Source organism: Chiloscyllium plagiosum, chromosome 19 (genome assembly GCF_004010195.1).
Source record: "Chiloscyllium plagiosum isolate BGI_BamShark_2017 chromosome 19, ASM401019v2, whole genome shotgun sequence".
NCBI classification, from domain to species: domain Eukaryota; kingdom Metazoa; phylum Chordata; class Chondrichthyes; order Orectolobiformes; family Hemiscylliidae; genus Chiloscyllium; species Chiloscyllium plagiosum.
In genome coordinates this window covers 64,402,622-64,415,839 of record NC_057728.1, presented here as the reverse complement: position 1 = coordinate 64,415,839, position 13,218 = coordinate 64,402,622, and the positions used below count along the sequence as shown (strand labels likewise).

Here is a 13,218-nt window from a genome sequence, read left to right as displayed (position 1 = left end):
ATATCAAATGTTGTTCCCTTGTTCAAAAGGGGGAGTAGAGGCAACCCTGGTAATTATAGACCAGTGAGCCTTACTTCGTTTGTGGGTATAGTGTTGGAAAGGATTATAAGAGATAGGGTTTATAATCATCTAGAAAGGAAGAAATTGATTAGGTTTAGTCAGCACAGTTTTGTGAAGGAGTGGTCATGCCTCAGAAATCTTATTGAGTTCTTTGAGAAGGTGACCAAGTAGGTGGATGAGGGTTAAGTGGTTGATGAATACTGGGCTAATAGTAAGATTCTTGGTTGTATAGATGAGCAGAGAGTTCTCGCTGTCCACGTGCATAGATCCCTGAAAGTTGCCACTCAGTTTGATAGGGCCGTTAAGAAGACATATAGTGTGTTAGCTTTTATTTGTAGAGGGATTGAGTTTCGGAGCCATGAGGTCATGTTGCAACTGTACAAAACTCTGGTGTGGCAGCACTTGGAGTACTGCGTGTAGTTCCAGTTGCCGCATTATAGGAAGGATGTGGAAGCATTGGAAAGGGTGCAGAGGAGATTTACTAAGATGTTGCCTGGTATGGATGAAAGGTCTTATGAGGAAAGGCTGAGGGATTTGAGATATCAGAGAGAAGAATGTTAAGAGGTGACTTAATAGAGACATACAGATGATCAGAAGTTTAAATAGGTTGGACAGTGAGAGCCTTTTTCCTCAGATGGTGATGGCTAGAACGAGGGGACATAGCTTTAAATTGAAGGGTGATAGATAAAGGACAGATGTCAGAGGAAGATTCTTTACTCAGTGAGAAGTGGGGGCGTGGATCACACTGTCTGCAACAGTAGCAGACTTGCCAACTTTAGGGGCATTTAAATAGGCATTAGATAACCATATGGATGTAAGTGGAATAGTGCAGGTTAAATGGGCTTCAGATTGGTTCTACAGGTCAGCGCAACATCAAGAGCTGAAGGGCCTGTTCTGTGCTGTAATGTTCTATGTTCTATGTTCCATGATTTTTAAATTAACGTATTTATGAATTGACATTTCTACATCTGCAAATAAAGAAATTTTAGGTGAATCAAACTAGCCTTGCCCCAAGTCCAATGTACAATACATTGCCCAATGCAAAATTGAGGAATATTGAATGATCACTTTTTAAAGTGCCTTTTTAAAAATTTTCAGTTTTTAAATTATGACCATAATATGAACATGTGTAGGCCATTCGGCCCCTCGAGCCTGCTCCATCATTCAATAGGATTCCTCACATTCCTCACTTCCTGCCCTTTCCCCATAACTCTTGATTCTCCAACTGATCAAGAATCTATCAATCTCAGCCTGAATGTATACACAAGGACTCTTCCCCCACAGCTCTTGTGGCAAGGAATTCCAAAGAATCACAACTCTCTGAGAGGAGAGATTCCTCTTCATCTCAGCCTTAAATTGGTTCCCCTTTATTTTGAGACTGTGCCCCTGATCCTAGACCCTCCCATGAGGGGAAACACCCTCTTAGCGTTGACCCTGTTAAAGCCCTTAAGAATCCAATATATTTCAATGAGATCACTTCTCATTCTTCTAAACTCCAGTGAGAAGAATCCCAGCCTATTTAACCTTTGCTCGTAAGACAATGTCCTAAGTCCCTTTGTGTTGCAGCTTTCTGCAGGTTTGCTCCATTTAAATAATACACACTATTGTCTCAGGTTCAGCAACACAAGACTGTGCCCCTAATGACTGTGCAACCTTAATGGGCTGAATGGCCTGTGCTGCTTCTATTGTACATAAAGTTCCCAGTCATAAAACCTAATCAGTCAGGAGTGAGTGGTCAGACAGGAGTGTGTGTGGTCAGTCGGGAATGAATGGTCAGACAGGAGTGAGTGGTCAGACCAGAGTGAGCGGTCAGACAGGAGCAAGTGGACAGTCAAGAGTGAATGGTCAGTCAGGAATGAATGGTCAGTCAGGAGTGAGTGGTCAGTTAAGAGTGTGTGGTCAGACAGGAGTGAGTGGTCAATCAGGAGAGAATGGTCAGACAGGAGTGAGTGGTCAGTCGAGAGTGAGTGGTCAGTGAGGAGTGAGTGTTCAGAAAGAGTGTGTGGTCAGTCAGGAGAGAGTGGTCAGTTAAGAGTGTGTGGTCAGACAGGAGTGAGTGGTCAGACAGGAGAGAATGGTCAGACAGGAGTGAGTGGTCAGTCGAGAATGAGTGGTCAGTCGGGAGTGAGTGGTCAGACAGGAGTGAGTGGTCAGTCAGGAGTGAGTGGTCAGAGAGTAGTGAGTGGTCAGAGAGGAGTGAGTGGTCAGTCAGGAGTGAGTGGTCAGAGAGGAGTGAGTGTTCAGAAAGAGTGTGTGGTCAGACAGGAGATCGTGGTCAGTCAGGAGTGAGTGGTCAGTCTAGAATGAGTGGTGAGTTGGGAGTGAGTGGTCAGACAGGAGTGTGTGGTCAGTCAGGAGTGAGTGGTCAGAGAGTAGTGAGTGGTCAGAGAGGAGTGAGTGTTCAGAAAGAGTGTGTGGTAGGACAGGAGTGTGTGGTCACAGGAGAGCATGGTCAGTCAGGAGTGAGTGGTCAGTCGAGAATGAGTGGTCAGTCGGGAGTGAGTGGTCAGACAGGAGTGTGTGGTCAGTCAGGAGTGAGTGGTCAGTCAGGAGTGAGTGGTCAGAGAGGAGTGAGTGGTCAGTTGAGAGTGAGGGGTCAGTCAAGAGTGAGTGGTCAGACAGGAGCAAGTGGTCAGTCAAGAGTGAATGGTCAGACAGGAGTGGTCAGTCAAGAGTAAGTGGTCAGAACAGGGGTGAGTGGTCAGACAGGAGTGTGTGGTCTGTCAGGAGAGTGTGGCCAGACAGGTTTGAGTGATCAGACAGGAGTGTGTGGTCAGTTGGGAGTGAGTGGTCAGACAAGAGTCAGTGGTCAGTTAGGAGTGTGTGGTCAGTTGGGAGTGAGTGGTCAGAGAGGAGTGAGTAGTCAGTCAGGAGTGTGTGGTCAGTCGGGAGTGAGTGGTCAGTCGGGAGTATGTGGTCAGTCGGGAGTGTGTAGTCAGTCGGGGTGAGTGGTTAGTCGGGAGTGTGTGGTCAGTCGGGAGTGTGTGGTCAGTCGGGGTGAGTGATTAGATGCAAGGTGCTGCCTATGAAAGAACATAAAATGATTAGTGATGTTGTCATCCTTTTTCACAGAGATTGCTGTCATGAGCTATTGGGACACATTCCTATGTTGGCCGACAAACAGTTTGCACAATTTTCACAGGCAAGGACTCACCGCTCACTGGTATCTTTATTTTGTTTAAGCTTTTAATGATCTTTAATTTTACATAATGTTCACACCCTGCCATTCCTCTCCTTGGGATTGTGGTTTCTGTATGATCTTTACATTAAATAATTAGGAGCAGATTCATTAACCTGTTTTATTTTTTCTTGTGTGGGTAAGAAGGAGACAGGAACCTGTTTGGTGCTGCAAACAACAATTTGCATTTACATAGCACCTTTATGTCAGTAAAACATTGCATGATGTATAATAGAGTGATTAGCGACAAAAATTCACATCAAAGAAAAGTGCATTGGGGGAGGTGATCAAAGCTTGGTCAAAGAGGAGCTTTAAAGAAAGACAGTGAGGTAGAGAGAGAAAGAGGTTTAAGGAGAAAGGAGTGAAAATATTTTGAGCTGTTGGACAAAGTGATCTTTGATATTGCAAGAATGTGTGATTCCAACTCTGTTAGATGATGCTTGTGGCTTAATGTTAGCAAGACAAAAGTGAGGACTCTGGAAACTAGAGTCGAGATTAGAGTGGTGCTAGAAAAGCATAGCAGGTCAGACAGCATCTGAGGAGCAGGAAAATCGACGTTTCAGGCAAAAGCCCTTCATTAGGATTGGAGCCAGGGAGCCTCCAGGGTGGAGAGCCTCGGATGCAGCTGACCTGCTGTGCTCTTCCAGCACCACTCTAATGTAGCTTAATATTAGCATTCAAGCCTCAGAACCAGAAATATTTGGTTCAAACCCTGCTCCAACAATTTAATTGTATTATGCAGGCTGCTGTTTTAGAAAGTCAAGAGTGCTGGTCTGTCAGCAACATTCCTGCTGAGAGGTTCTGGACATGCCAATCAGCATTAATGACACATTTACCTCCAAAATCACTGCCAGGCACAGAGTTTGGTAGGTCGTATAGCAGAGAAGAAAATTGCAGGTGAAGTTGCCTACCAGGAGCTGTGTTTGGACTGAAATGTTGAACTGAGGTCCTGTCTGCTCTCTCGGACAGATCTCAAAGATGCCAAAACACTTGTCAAGGAAAGGCGAGGAAGCACTCTCCGTCTCCATGTCAACAGTTAAATCTCAACCAAGTCACCGAAGCAAACAACATAATCTTTTATCTAATTGTAAGAGTGTAGAAGTCAACTGGTACCTTTAGTACAACAGTGACCTCACTTCAGAAGTGTTGTGAAGGTTTTGACCTATCCGAAGATGTAAATGTTGCTATGTAAATGCAAGTTTAGATGCTTTCATGCACCTTCATGGACAGTATAATAATTCCATTTCTAAAAAGTTAATTCATGTTATGTGTGTGCCACTGGCCAGATCAGCACTTTATTGCCCATCACTTGTGGCTTAATGTTAGCAAGACAAAAGTGAGGACTCTGGAAACTAGAGTCTAGATTAGAGTGGTGCTGGAAAAGCATAGCAGGTCAGACAGCATCTGAGGAGCAGTAAAATCGACGTTTCAGGCAAAAGCCCTTCATTAGGAATGGAGCCAGGGAGCCTCCAGGGTGGAGAGCCTCGGATGCAGCTGACCTGCTGTGCTCTTCCAGCACCACTCTAATGTAGCTTAATATTAGCATTCAAGCCTCAGAACCAGAAATATTTGGTTCAAACCCTGCTCCAACAATTTAATTGTATTATGCAGGCTGCTGTTTTAGAAAGTCAAGAGTGCTGGTCTGTCAGCAACATTCCTGCTGAGAGGTTCTGGACATGCCAATCAGCATTAATGACACATTTACCTCCAAAATCACTGCCAGGCACAGAGTTTGGTAGGTCGTATAGCAGAGAAGAAAATTGCAGGTGAAGTTGCCTACCAGGAGCTGTGTTTGGACTGAAATGTTGAACTGAGGTCCTGTCTGCTCTCTCGGACAGATCTCAAAGATGCCAAAACACTTGTCAAGGAAAGGCGAGGAAGCACTCTCCGTCTCCATGTCAACAGTTAAATCTCAACCAAGTCACCGAAGCAAACAACATAATCTTTTATCTAATTGCAAGAGTGTAGAAGTCAACTGGTGCCTTTAGTACAACAGTGACCTCACTTCAGAAGTGTTGTGAAGGTTTTGACCTATCCGAAGATGTAAATGTTGCTATGTAAATGCAAGTTTAGATGCTTTCATGCACCTTCATGGACAGTATAATAATTCCATTTCTAAAAAGTTAATTCATGTTATGTGTGTGCCACTGGCCAGATCAGCACTTTATTGCCCATCACTAATTGATCAGATGGCAGTTCAACGTCAATGACTTTGCTGTGAGTCTGGAGTCACGTGTAAGTCAGACCAGGTAAAGATGGCAGATACCCCCCCCCCCACCAAAACCAACAGTGGTTTCTTGGTCAGTATTAAACTCTTAACTCCGCATTTTTATTGGATTCAAATTCCACCATGGCACCCTAGCCTAGGTCTCTGAGTTAATATAAAACAAAAGAACAACAGATGAAATCTGAAATAAAAACAGGAAATGTTAGAGAAACTGTGCAGGTCTGGCAGCATCTGTGCAGAGAAAAAAAGAGTTAATGTTTCAAGTCCAATGACCCTTCTTCAGAACCTGTTCAGCAATGTGACACTGTGTGTGTCAACTGCTTTGCACTTCATTATAGATGATTAGGATCAGAACGATAAGATTAATAGTTCTTCAATCAGCAGAGATGAGCAGTAAGACAGCTCTGGCTTCACCCTCTTAGGATTGATGCAAAGTGCATTCCCTTTAGCAAGTGATCTCACTAACAGAGAGTAGGATTACTTTAGAACAGGGCTTCTACTTGTCTCTGTGATCCCAGCTGATCCCAGCTGATCCCAGCTGATCCCAGCTGATCCCTGCTGATCCCAGCCAAGATTGCACTGCCAAAGCAACATAAATACACATGATTTGGAGATGCCGGTGTTGGACTGGGGTGTACAAAGTTAAAAATCACACAACACCAGGTTATAGTCCAACAGGTTTAACTGGAAGCACTAGCTTTCGGAGCGATGCTCCTTCATCAGGTGATAGTGGAGGACACAATTCTATCACTATCACCTGATGAAGGAGCATCGCTCCGAAAGCTAGTGTGCTTCCAATTAAACCTGTTGGACTATAACCGGTGTTGTGTGATTTTTAACTAAATACACATGGATGAATTCCTACAGTATTCCTGCCTCTGCTGAGGAGTTGGAATCAGCAGTCAGGAATCAATCACAGCAATTGGCTGTCTGAACCCAACCATGATATGAAATGTCCTTAGGGAAACTGAACATGAGTATTTTGTTTTTCATTTGACCTGAAGGTCAACTCTGTTCCAGTCATTACAGTTTGAATACCCAAAATACATGTGTTTTTTTTTTCGTTTTTGACAATGTTTATAGAATGTGTATTTGATAGAAATGGTCCAATTGTTTGCAATAAATGTTTACAGGATATGAGAATCAGCATAATTTATTACCTATCCAAGTTGACTGGAGATCGTGATGATTGGCCTTCTAGAGCTTTGTTAGAAATGAGTGACTTATAAAGCCACTACAGGTGATGGTGGCGTGATGGTAATATCACTACACTAGCAAGCCTCAGGCAGCATCCGAGGAGCAGGAAAATTGGGAATGAAGTCAGGGAGACTTTGGGGTGGGGAGATAAATCTCTCCACCCCGGGGGCTCCCTGCCTTCATTCCTGATGAATGGCTTGTGCCCAAAACGTCGATTTTCCTGCTCCGTGGATGCTGCCTGACCTGTTGTGCTTTTCCAGCACCACTCTAATCTTGACTCTGATTTCCAGCATCTGCAGTCCTCACTTTTGCCTAGCAAGCCTCAGGCCTGTTAATACACTGGGTTCAAATCCCAACATGATACCTGCTAAAATAGGAAACCAACAAATAAGTCTGGAATTAAAAGTTTTTCTTAGTAATGGTGACTATAGCAATTATGTTGATTATCATGAAAAAAAGATCTGTTTCATAAATGTGAGGATAGGAAGGAAATCTGCTGTCCTTGCCTGGTCTGGCCTATGTGTGACTCCAGGTCCATAACAGTATGGTTGACTCAACCATCTTTTCAGCACAAGGGTAAATGGAGATGGATGGTAAATACTGACCCTGTCAGTGACGCTTATATCACACTAAAGGACTTCTGATTGCAGCCAAAAACATCAAAAATTGTTGGGCACGAGAGTCAAATATTAACTCAGACTGGATAAGAACATTGAGATTGATTCCCGAAGGAAAATTTGCAAGCATTTGAGTTTTCACAACAATCCAGTCACTTCACATTCACCTTTACTGAGACAGGATGTTTCTAAAACTGAATTCAAATTAGGATTTGAACCTGTGTTCTCGAGATCTTTATTCCAGATCTCTAGATTAGAAATTAGGTCATATGATCACTACATCGCTGTTCCCCTTTAATATAGCCACACATATTTGTGTCACTGTCTGAGATACCCACTATCACTTCTATGGGACATCCTGGAATTGGTGGGGATGCATTGGCAAACAACCTTTGCCCAATTATCTTCATCTTCTCCCAGATTTACCCACAATCAGAGTGAGAAAGAGAGGAACATATACTCTACACCTTTATTGCTTTGACCAAAGTGCACAGCTGGATGTGTAAATACACCTGAGATTTAGGATAATCAGATGTTAATCTGATCTTCTGCTTTTTCATATATCTGCAGGAACTTGGCCTTGCTTCATTAGGAGCTTCAGATGAGGATATTGAAAAACTATCAACAGTGAGTAATTAAGAAACAAAATTGATCATAAAGAATGAAGGTAAAGGTAATGTTGCCATAGTCCTTCCAGACCAGAGGGCTGCTGTTTCATTAGAGAGAGAGAGAGACGACTGGTGGTGGTTTAATCTGAGGGCCACCACACCTCAAGAGAGGGACAAGGGTGAGAAGGAGAGTCTGTCACGGTAACCACAGCCAGTGCATGAATTGAACCCACTCTGCATCACAAACCAGCCATCCAGCCAACTGGGCTCACCAATCCTGTCTAAATCTTCTGACAAAATCAAGATGACTAACTAAGCAGAATAAATCTCAATTTCCATCTAATACTGAATGAATAACACTAAAATATAGTTTGTATTGTACAGTATATATTTTTTAATATCTAGTTTCCAAATTTATTTCAACATTGCTGTTGACCTTATGCTAAAGAGTTGGAAATGTGTATCCGAAACACCTTAATCACATTTTTAGGCACAATTTAGACTATGATCTATTCTACAATTAATACTATCAGTACTGTTGGGCATTGTTTTTGTTACAATAATAGTGTTGTTGCAATAACCATTGAGGTGACTTCTAAATTAAGGAGCTTGTTAAAACTTACAGACTGTGTTTGACCAAATATTGGCTAAGTGTCAATTCAGGAGGTTTTGTGAATATTTCTTTCTATGACTTTTAGTGACCTTTCTTACAAAGTTTTACATTGATCACCTCATTATGTACACACCATCCCTCTCTGGTACTACACCCATGTTATTTAGCACTCACCAGCAGCTGAAATGTTCCCCAGTACAAGGACCTTCGGGGATTCCTCCCCAGTACAAAGACCTTCTGGGACTTCTGACATCTCCACCATATTTCAGACCTAGCTGTGCTCAAGGTCAAGTACAGCTGCAAAGATCAACTTTTATTGAGCAGTAGAAAACATAAAGAAAAGAAAGCAAAAAAAACTATATTTGCTTCTGGGATCAGACGCCTCTGAGCTTTTCTAACGCCTTTACACTCCTCCTGTCATGTGATGCACTGGATGGCATAAAAATGTTCACCTCACTCCTAACCAGTGACTTTCTTATTAAAAGGTCATTCATTGACAGTAGGTGTTTCTGGGACAGTGAACATTTATTACCTATTCCCAAATCTCTAAAATTCTAGATTGATCTGGTTGCTTTGAACTTAGTAAGATACCATTAACGCTTCTGATAGAATATTTTGGGAGAGTTCCATATTTCAGGAAAGATATGAAGATTGTTGTTGTCAGCATTATTGTTGTGTACTATTGAAACTGCTGCTGCTGCATGATATAGCTGACTGTCTGGACAAACAGGATTAATTTAATCTCTTTCCTGGATACAATTCTACCTGTTACAAACAGGGAGCCAGACATTTTCACTTGCCTTTTGAAATATAACTTATAACCATCTATAATTTGGTGTAATTTTTAAAGGACCATAGAGTCATAGAGCATGTAAACAGACCCTTCAGTCCAACTAATTCATGCCAAACATAATCCCAAACTAAACTAGTCCCACCTACCCTGCTTCTGGCCCATATCCCTCCAAACCTTTCCTATTCATGAACTTATCCAAATGTCTTTTAAAAGGTGTAACTGTACCCACATCCACCACTTTCTCAGGAGGTTCATTCCACATGCGAACCACACTCTGTAAAATCTTTGCCTCTCTCTTTTTTAAAATCTCTCTCCTTTTACCTTAAAAATATGCCTCTAGTCTTGAAATCCCCCACCCTAGGGAAATGACAACTATCATTAACCCTATCTATACCCCTCAGTAGAACAGAGTTTTAGATTACATTAGATTAGATTACTTACAGTGTGGAAACAGGTCCTTCGGCCCGACAAGTCCACACCAACCTGCCGAAGCGCACCCACCCAAACCCATTCCCCTACACTACGGGCAATTTAGCATGGCCAATTCACCTGGCCTGCACATCTTTGGACTGTGGGAGGAAACCGGAGCACCCGGAGGAAACCCACGCAGACACTGGGAGAATGTCCAAACTCCACACAGTCAGTCGCCTGAGGCAGGAAAGTGAACCCGGGTCTCTGGTGCTGTGAGGCAACAGTGAGTTAAGAAACAGCTCAACTGTGATGCAATTGAATAATGGAACCAGTCTGAGAGGACAGATCTTGAATAATTTGCTGTTTGTTTCTATAGCTTTACTGGTTTACGATAGAATTCGGGTTGTGCAAACAGAATGGAGTTTTGAAAGCTTATGGAGCTGGTCTACTTTCCTCATACGGAGAACTTATGGTAAGAACCCAATAGTGCACAAATGCACAAACAGTGGTAATTCTTTTCTGCTATTGGAAGCAGCATTACAGTAAGTGCTTCTGTAGTTTCACTATTCATTCATCCATTCATTCATACGTGCTCTGTCTGAAGATAGCTCCTTCACTCATTGGCTGCTGATGCTTCATCCTCAACCCTTTCCTTGACAGGTTTCATTGGTCCCAGTTTGCCGTTGCCTTCCATTCGAAAGGCGGGTGTGGATGTAGCTATCAAGTCTATCTCAGCTGGAAAAGCAAACTAATTGCTTTGTTCTGAACTACACGTTTGCTGTCTGACCAACTGAGCTAACTGGTCCCACAATTTCTCTATAACAAATGTAAAAAGTTGCATTTTTATGATGCCTTATCCTATATCACTAGAGCATAAGACAATAAAACATAAGAGCCAAAATTACACCATTCGACCCATCAAGTCTGCTCTACCAATCAATCATGGCTGATAGGTTTTTCAACCCCATTTTCCCACTTTCTCCCCATAACCTTTGATCCCCTTGGCAACCATGAAGAGACAATGACATTCTGGTCATACCACTGGATCAGTAATCCAGGTAACCTATGGCTGCACACCTTCCCTTTACACATTCAATTTTTAAAAATTCACTTGTGGTATGGTGTCACTGACTGGGGGAGCATGTTATTGCCCGTCCCTAGTTGTCCTTGAGAAGGTGGTGGTGAGCCGCCTTCTTAAACTGCTGCAGTCCATGTGCTGTGGGTAGACCCACAATGCCCTTATGGAGGGAATTCCAGGATTTAGATTCTGCAACACTGAAGGAACAGCGGTATATTTCCAAGTCAAGATGTGAGTGGCTTGGAGGAGAACTTGAAGATGGTGGTGTTCCCATGTATCTACTGCCCTTGTTGTTCCAAATGGAAGTGGCTGTGGGTTTGGAAGGTGCTGTCTCAGGATCTTTGGTGAACGTCTGCAGTGCATCTTGTAGATAGTAAACACTGCTGCTCCTGAGCGTCGGTGATGGAGGGAGTGGATGCTTGTGGATGTAGTGCCAATCAAGTGGGCTGCTTTGTCCTGGATGGTGTCAAGTTTTTTGAGTGTTGTTTGAGTTGCACCCATCCAGGCGAGTGGGGAATATTCCATCACACTGCTGCCTTGTGCCTTGTAGATGGTGGGCAGTCTTTGAGGAGTCGAGAGGTGAGTTTCTCATTCCAATATTCCAAGCCTCTGACCTGCTCTTGCAGCCACAGTGTTTATGTGGTGGATCCAGTTGAAATTCTGATAACCCCCAGGGTGTTGATAGTGGGGGATTCAGTGATGTAACACCTTTGAATGCCAAAGGGCAGGGGTTAGATTGTCTCTGATTGGAGATGATCATAGCCTGGAATTTGTGTGGCATGAAGGTGGCTTGCCAGTTGTCATTCCTGAAGAAGGGCTCATGCCCGAAACATTGATTCTCCTGCTCCTTTGATGCTGCCTGACCTGCTGCGCTTTTCCAGCAACACATGTTTAACCATGTGTGTGACATGAACAGTTTGGAAATAAGATCAGATATTCTATTTGTATTTTATATTGCCTTTGAAATGGGTATTAATGAGACAATTACAGTGAGTTGATATATTAAACTGGCAAATTACAGTATGCAAGGTGATGGCCTGGTGGTATTATCACTGGACAGTTAAGCCAGAGACATGGATAATGTTCTGGTGACTTGAGTTTGAGTCTCGGCATGGTGGAATTTGAATTCAACTTTTAAAAATCTGGAATTTAGAGTGAATCCACTGTCAATTGTTTGAAAAACCACCTGCTTCACTAATGTCCTTTAGGGAAGGAAACTGCCATCCTGACCTGGTCTGGACTACATGTGACTCCAGACCCACAGCAATGTGGTTGACTCTTAACTGCCCCCTGGGTAATTAGGGATGGACAATAAAGGCTGCCCTAGCCAGCGACACCCTCATCCCATGACTGAATACAGAAAAAAAAATCATTGTTAACATATTAAGCTGATAAATTACAATATCTAACAGGTGTGGCACATTAATCTAGCTATTAACAGTACATAACAGAGAACATTAAACTTGTAAAATAACTTCACGGAAGCAACTTGTGTGTTGATTTCTTAAATTTGGTTACAAGATGTGGAAGTTGCTGGCAAGACCATTTGCTGCCAATCCTTAATTGTCCACAAGAGGATGTCAATGAACCCTCCTCTTAATATCTGACTGGTTTGTGGAGTCATAGAGTCATAAAGTCATAGAGATATACAGCATGGAAACAGACCCTTCGGTCCAACCCGTCCATGCCGACCAGATATCCCAACCCAATCTAATCCCACCTACTAGTACCCCGCCCATATCCCTCCAAACTCTTCCTATTCATATACCCATCCAAATGTCTTTTAAATGTTGCAATTGTACCAGCTTCCATCACTTCCTCTGGCAGCTCATTCTATACACGTACCACCCTCTGTGTGAAAAAATTGCCCCTTAGGTCTATTTTATATCTTTCCCCTCTCACCCTAAACCTATGCCCTCTAGTTCTGGATTCCCCCACCCCAGGGAAAAGACTTTGTCTATTTAGCCTATCCATGTACCTCATAATTTTGTAAACCTCTATGAGGTCACCCCTCAGCCTCCGACACTCCAGGGAAAACAGCCCCATCCTGTTCAGCGTCTCCTTATAGCTCAAATCCTCCATCCCTGGCAACATCCTTGTAAATCTTTTCTGAACCCTTTCAAGTTTCACAATATCTTTCCAATAGGAAGGAGATCAGAACTGCATGCAATATTCCAACAGTGGCCTAACAATGACCTGAAAAATGTGTTGCTGGAAAAGCGCAGCAGGTCAGGCAGCATCCAAGGAGCAGGAGAATCGACGTTTCGTGCATGAGCCCTTCTTCAGGGCTTATGCCCGAAACTTCGATTCTCCTGCTCCTTGGATGCTGCCTGAGCTGCTGCACTTTTCCAGCAACACATTTTTCAGCTCTGATCTACAGCATCTGCAGTCCTCACTTTCTCCTAACCAATGACCTGTACAGCCGCAACATGACCT

The 13,218-nt window shown here is 43.1% G+C and overlaps 1 protein-coding gene across 1 annotated transcript in view; it reads left to right on the top strand.

The window, feature by feature from the left end:
- The window catches only part of th2 (tyrosine hydroxylase 2), a 37,594-nt gene that overhangs the window by 12,559 nt on the left and 11,817 nt on the right, over nt 1–13,218 (top strand). The window contains exons 8-10 of the mRNA XM_043708859.1: nt 3,133–3,202; nt 7,850–7,906; nt 10,081–10,176. Of these exons, the coding sequence (XP_043564794.1) occupies nt 3,133–3,202; nt 7,850–7,906; nt 10,081–10,176 (223 nt within the window). The remainder of the gene's footprint in view (nt 1–3,132; nt 3,203–7,849; nt 7,907–10,080; nt 10,177–13,218) is intronic.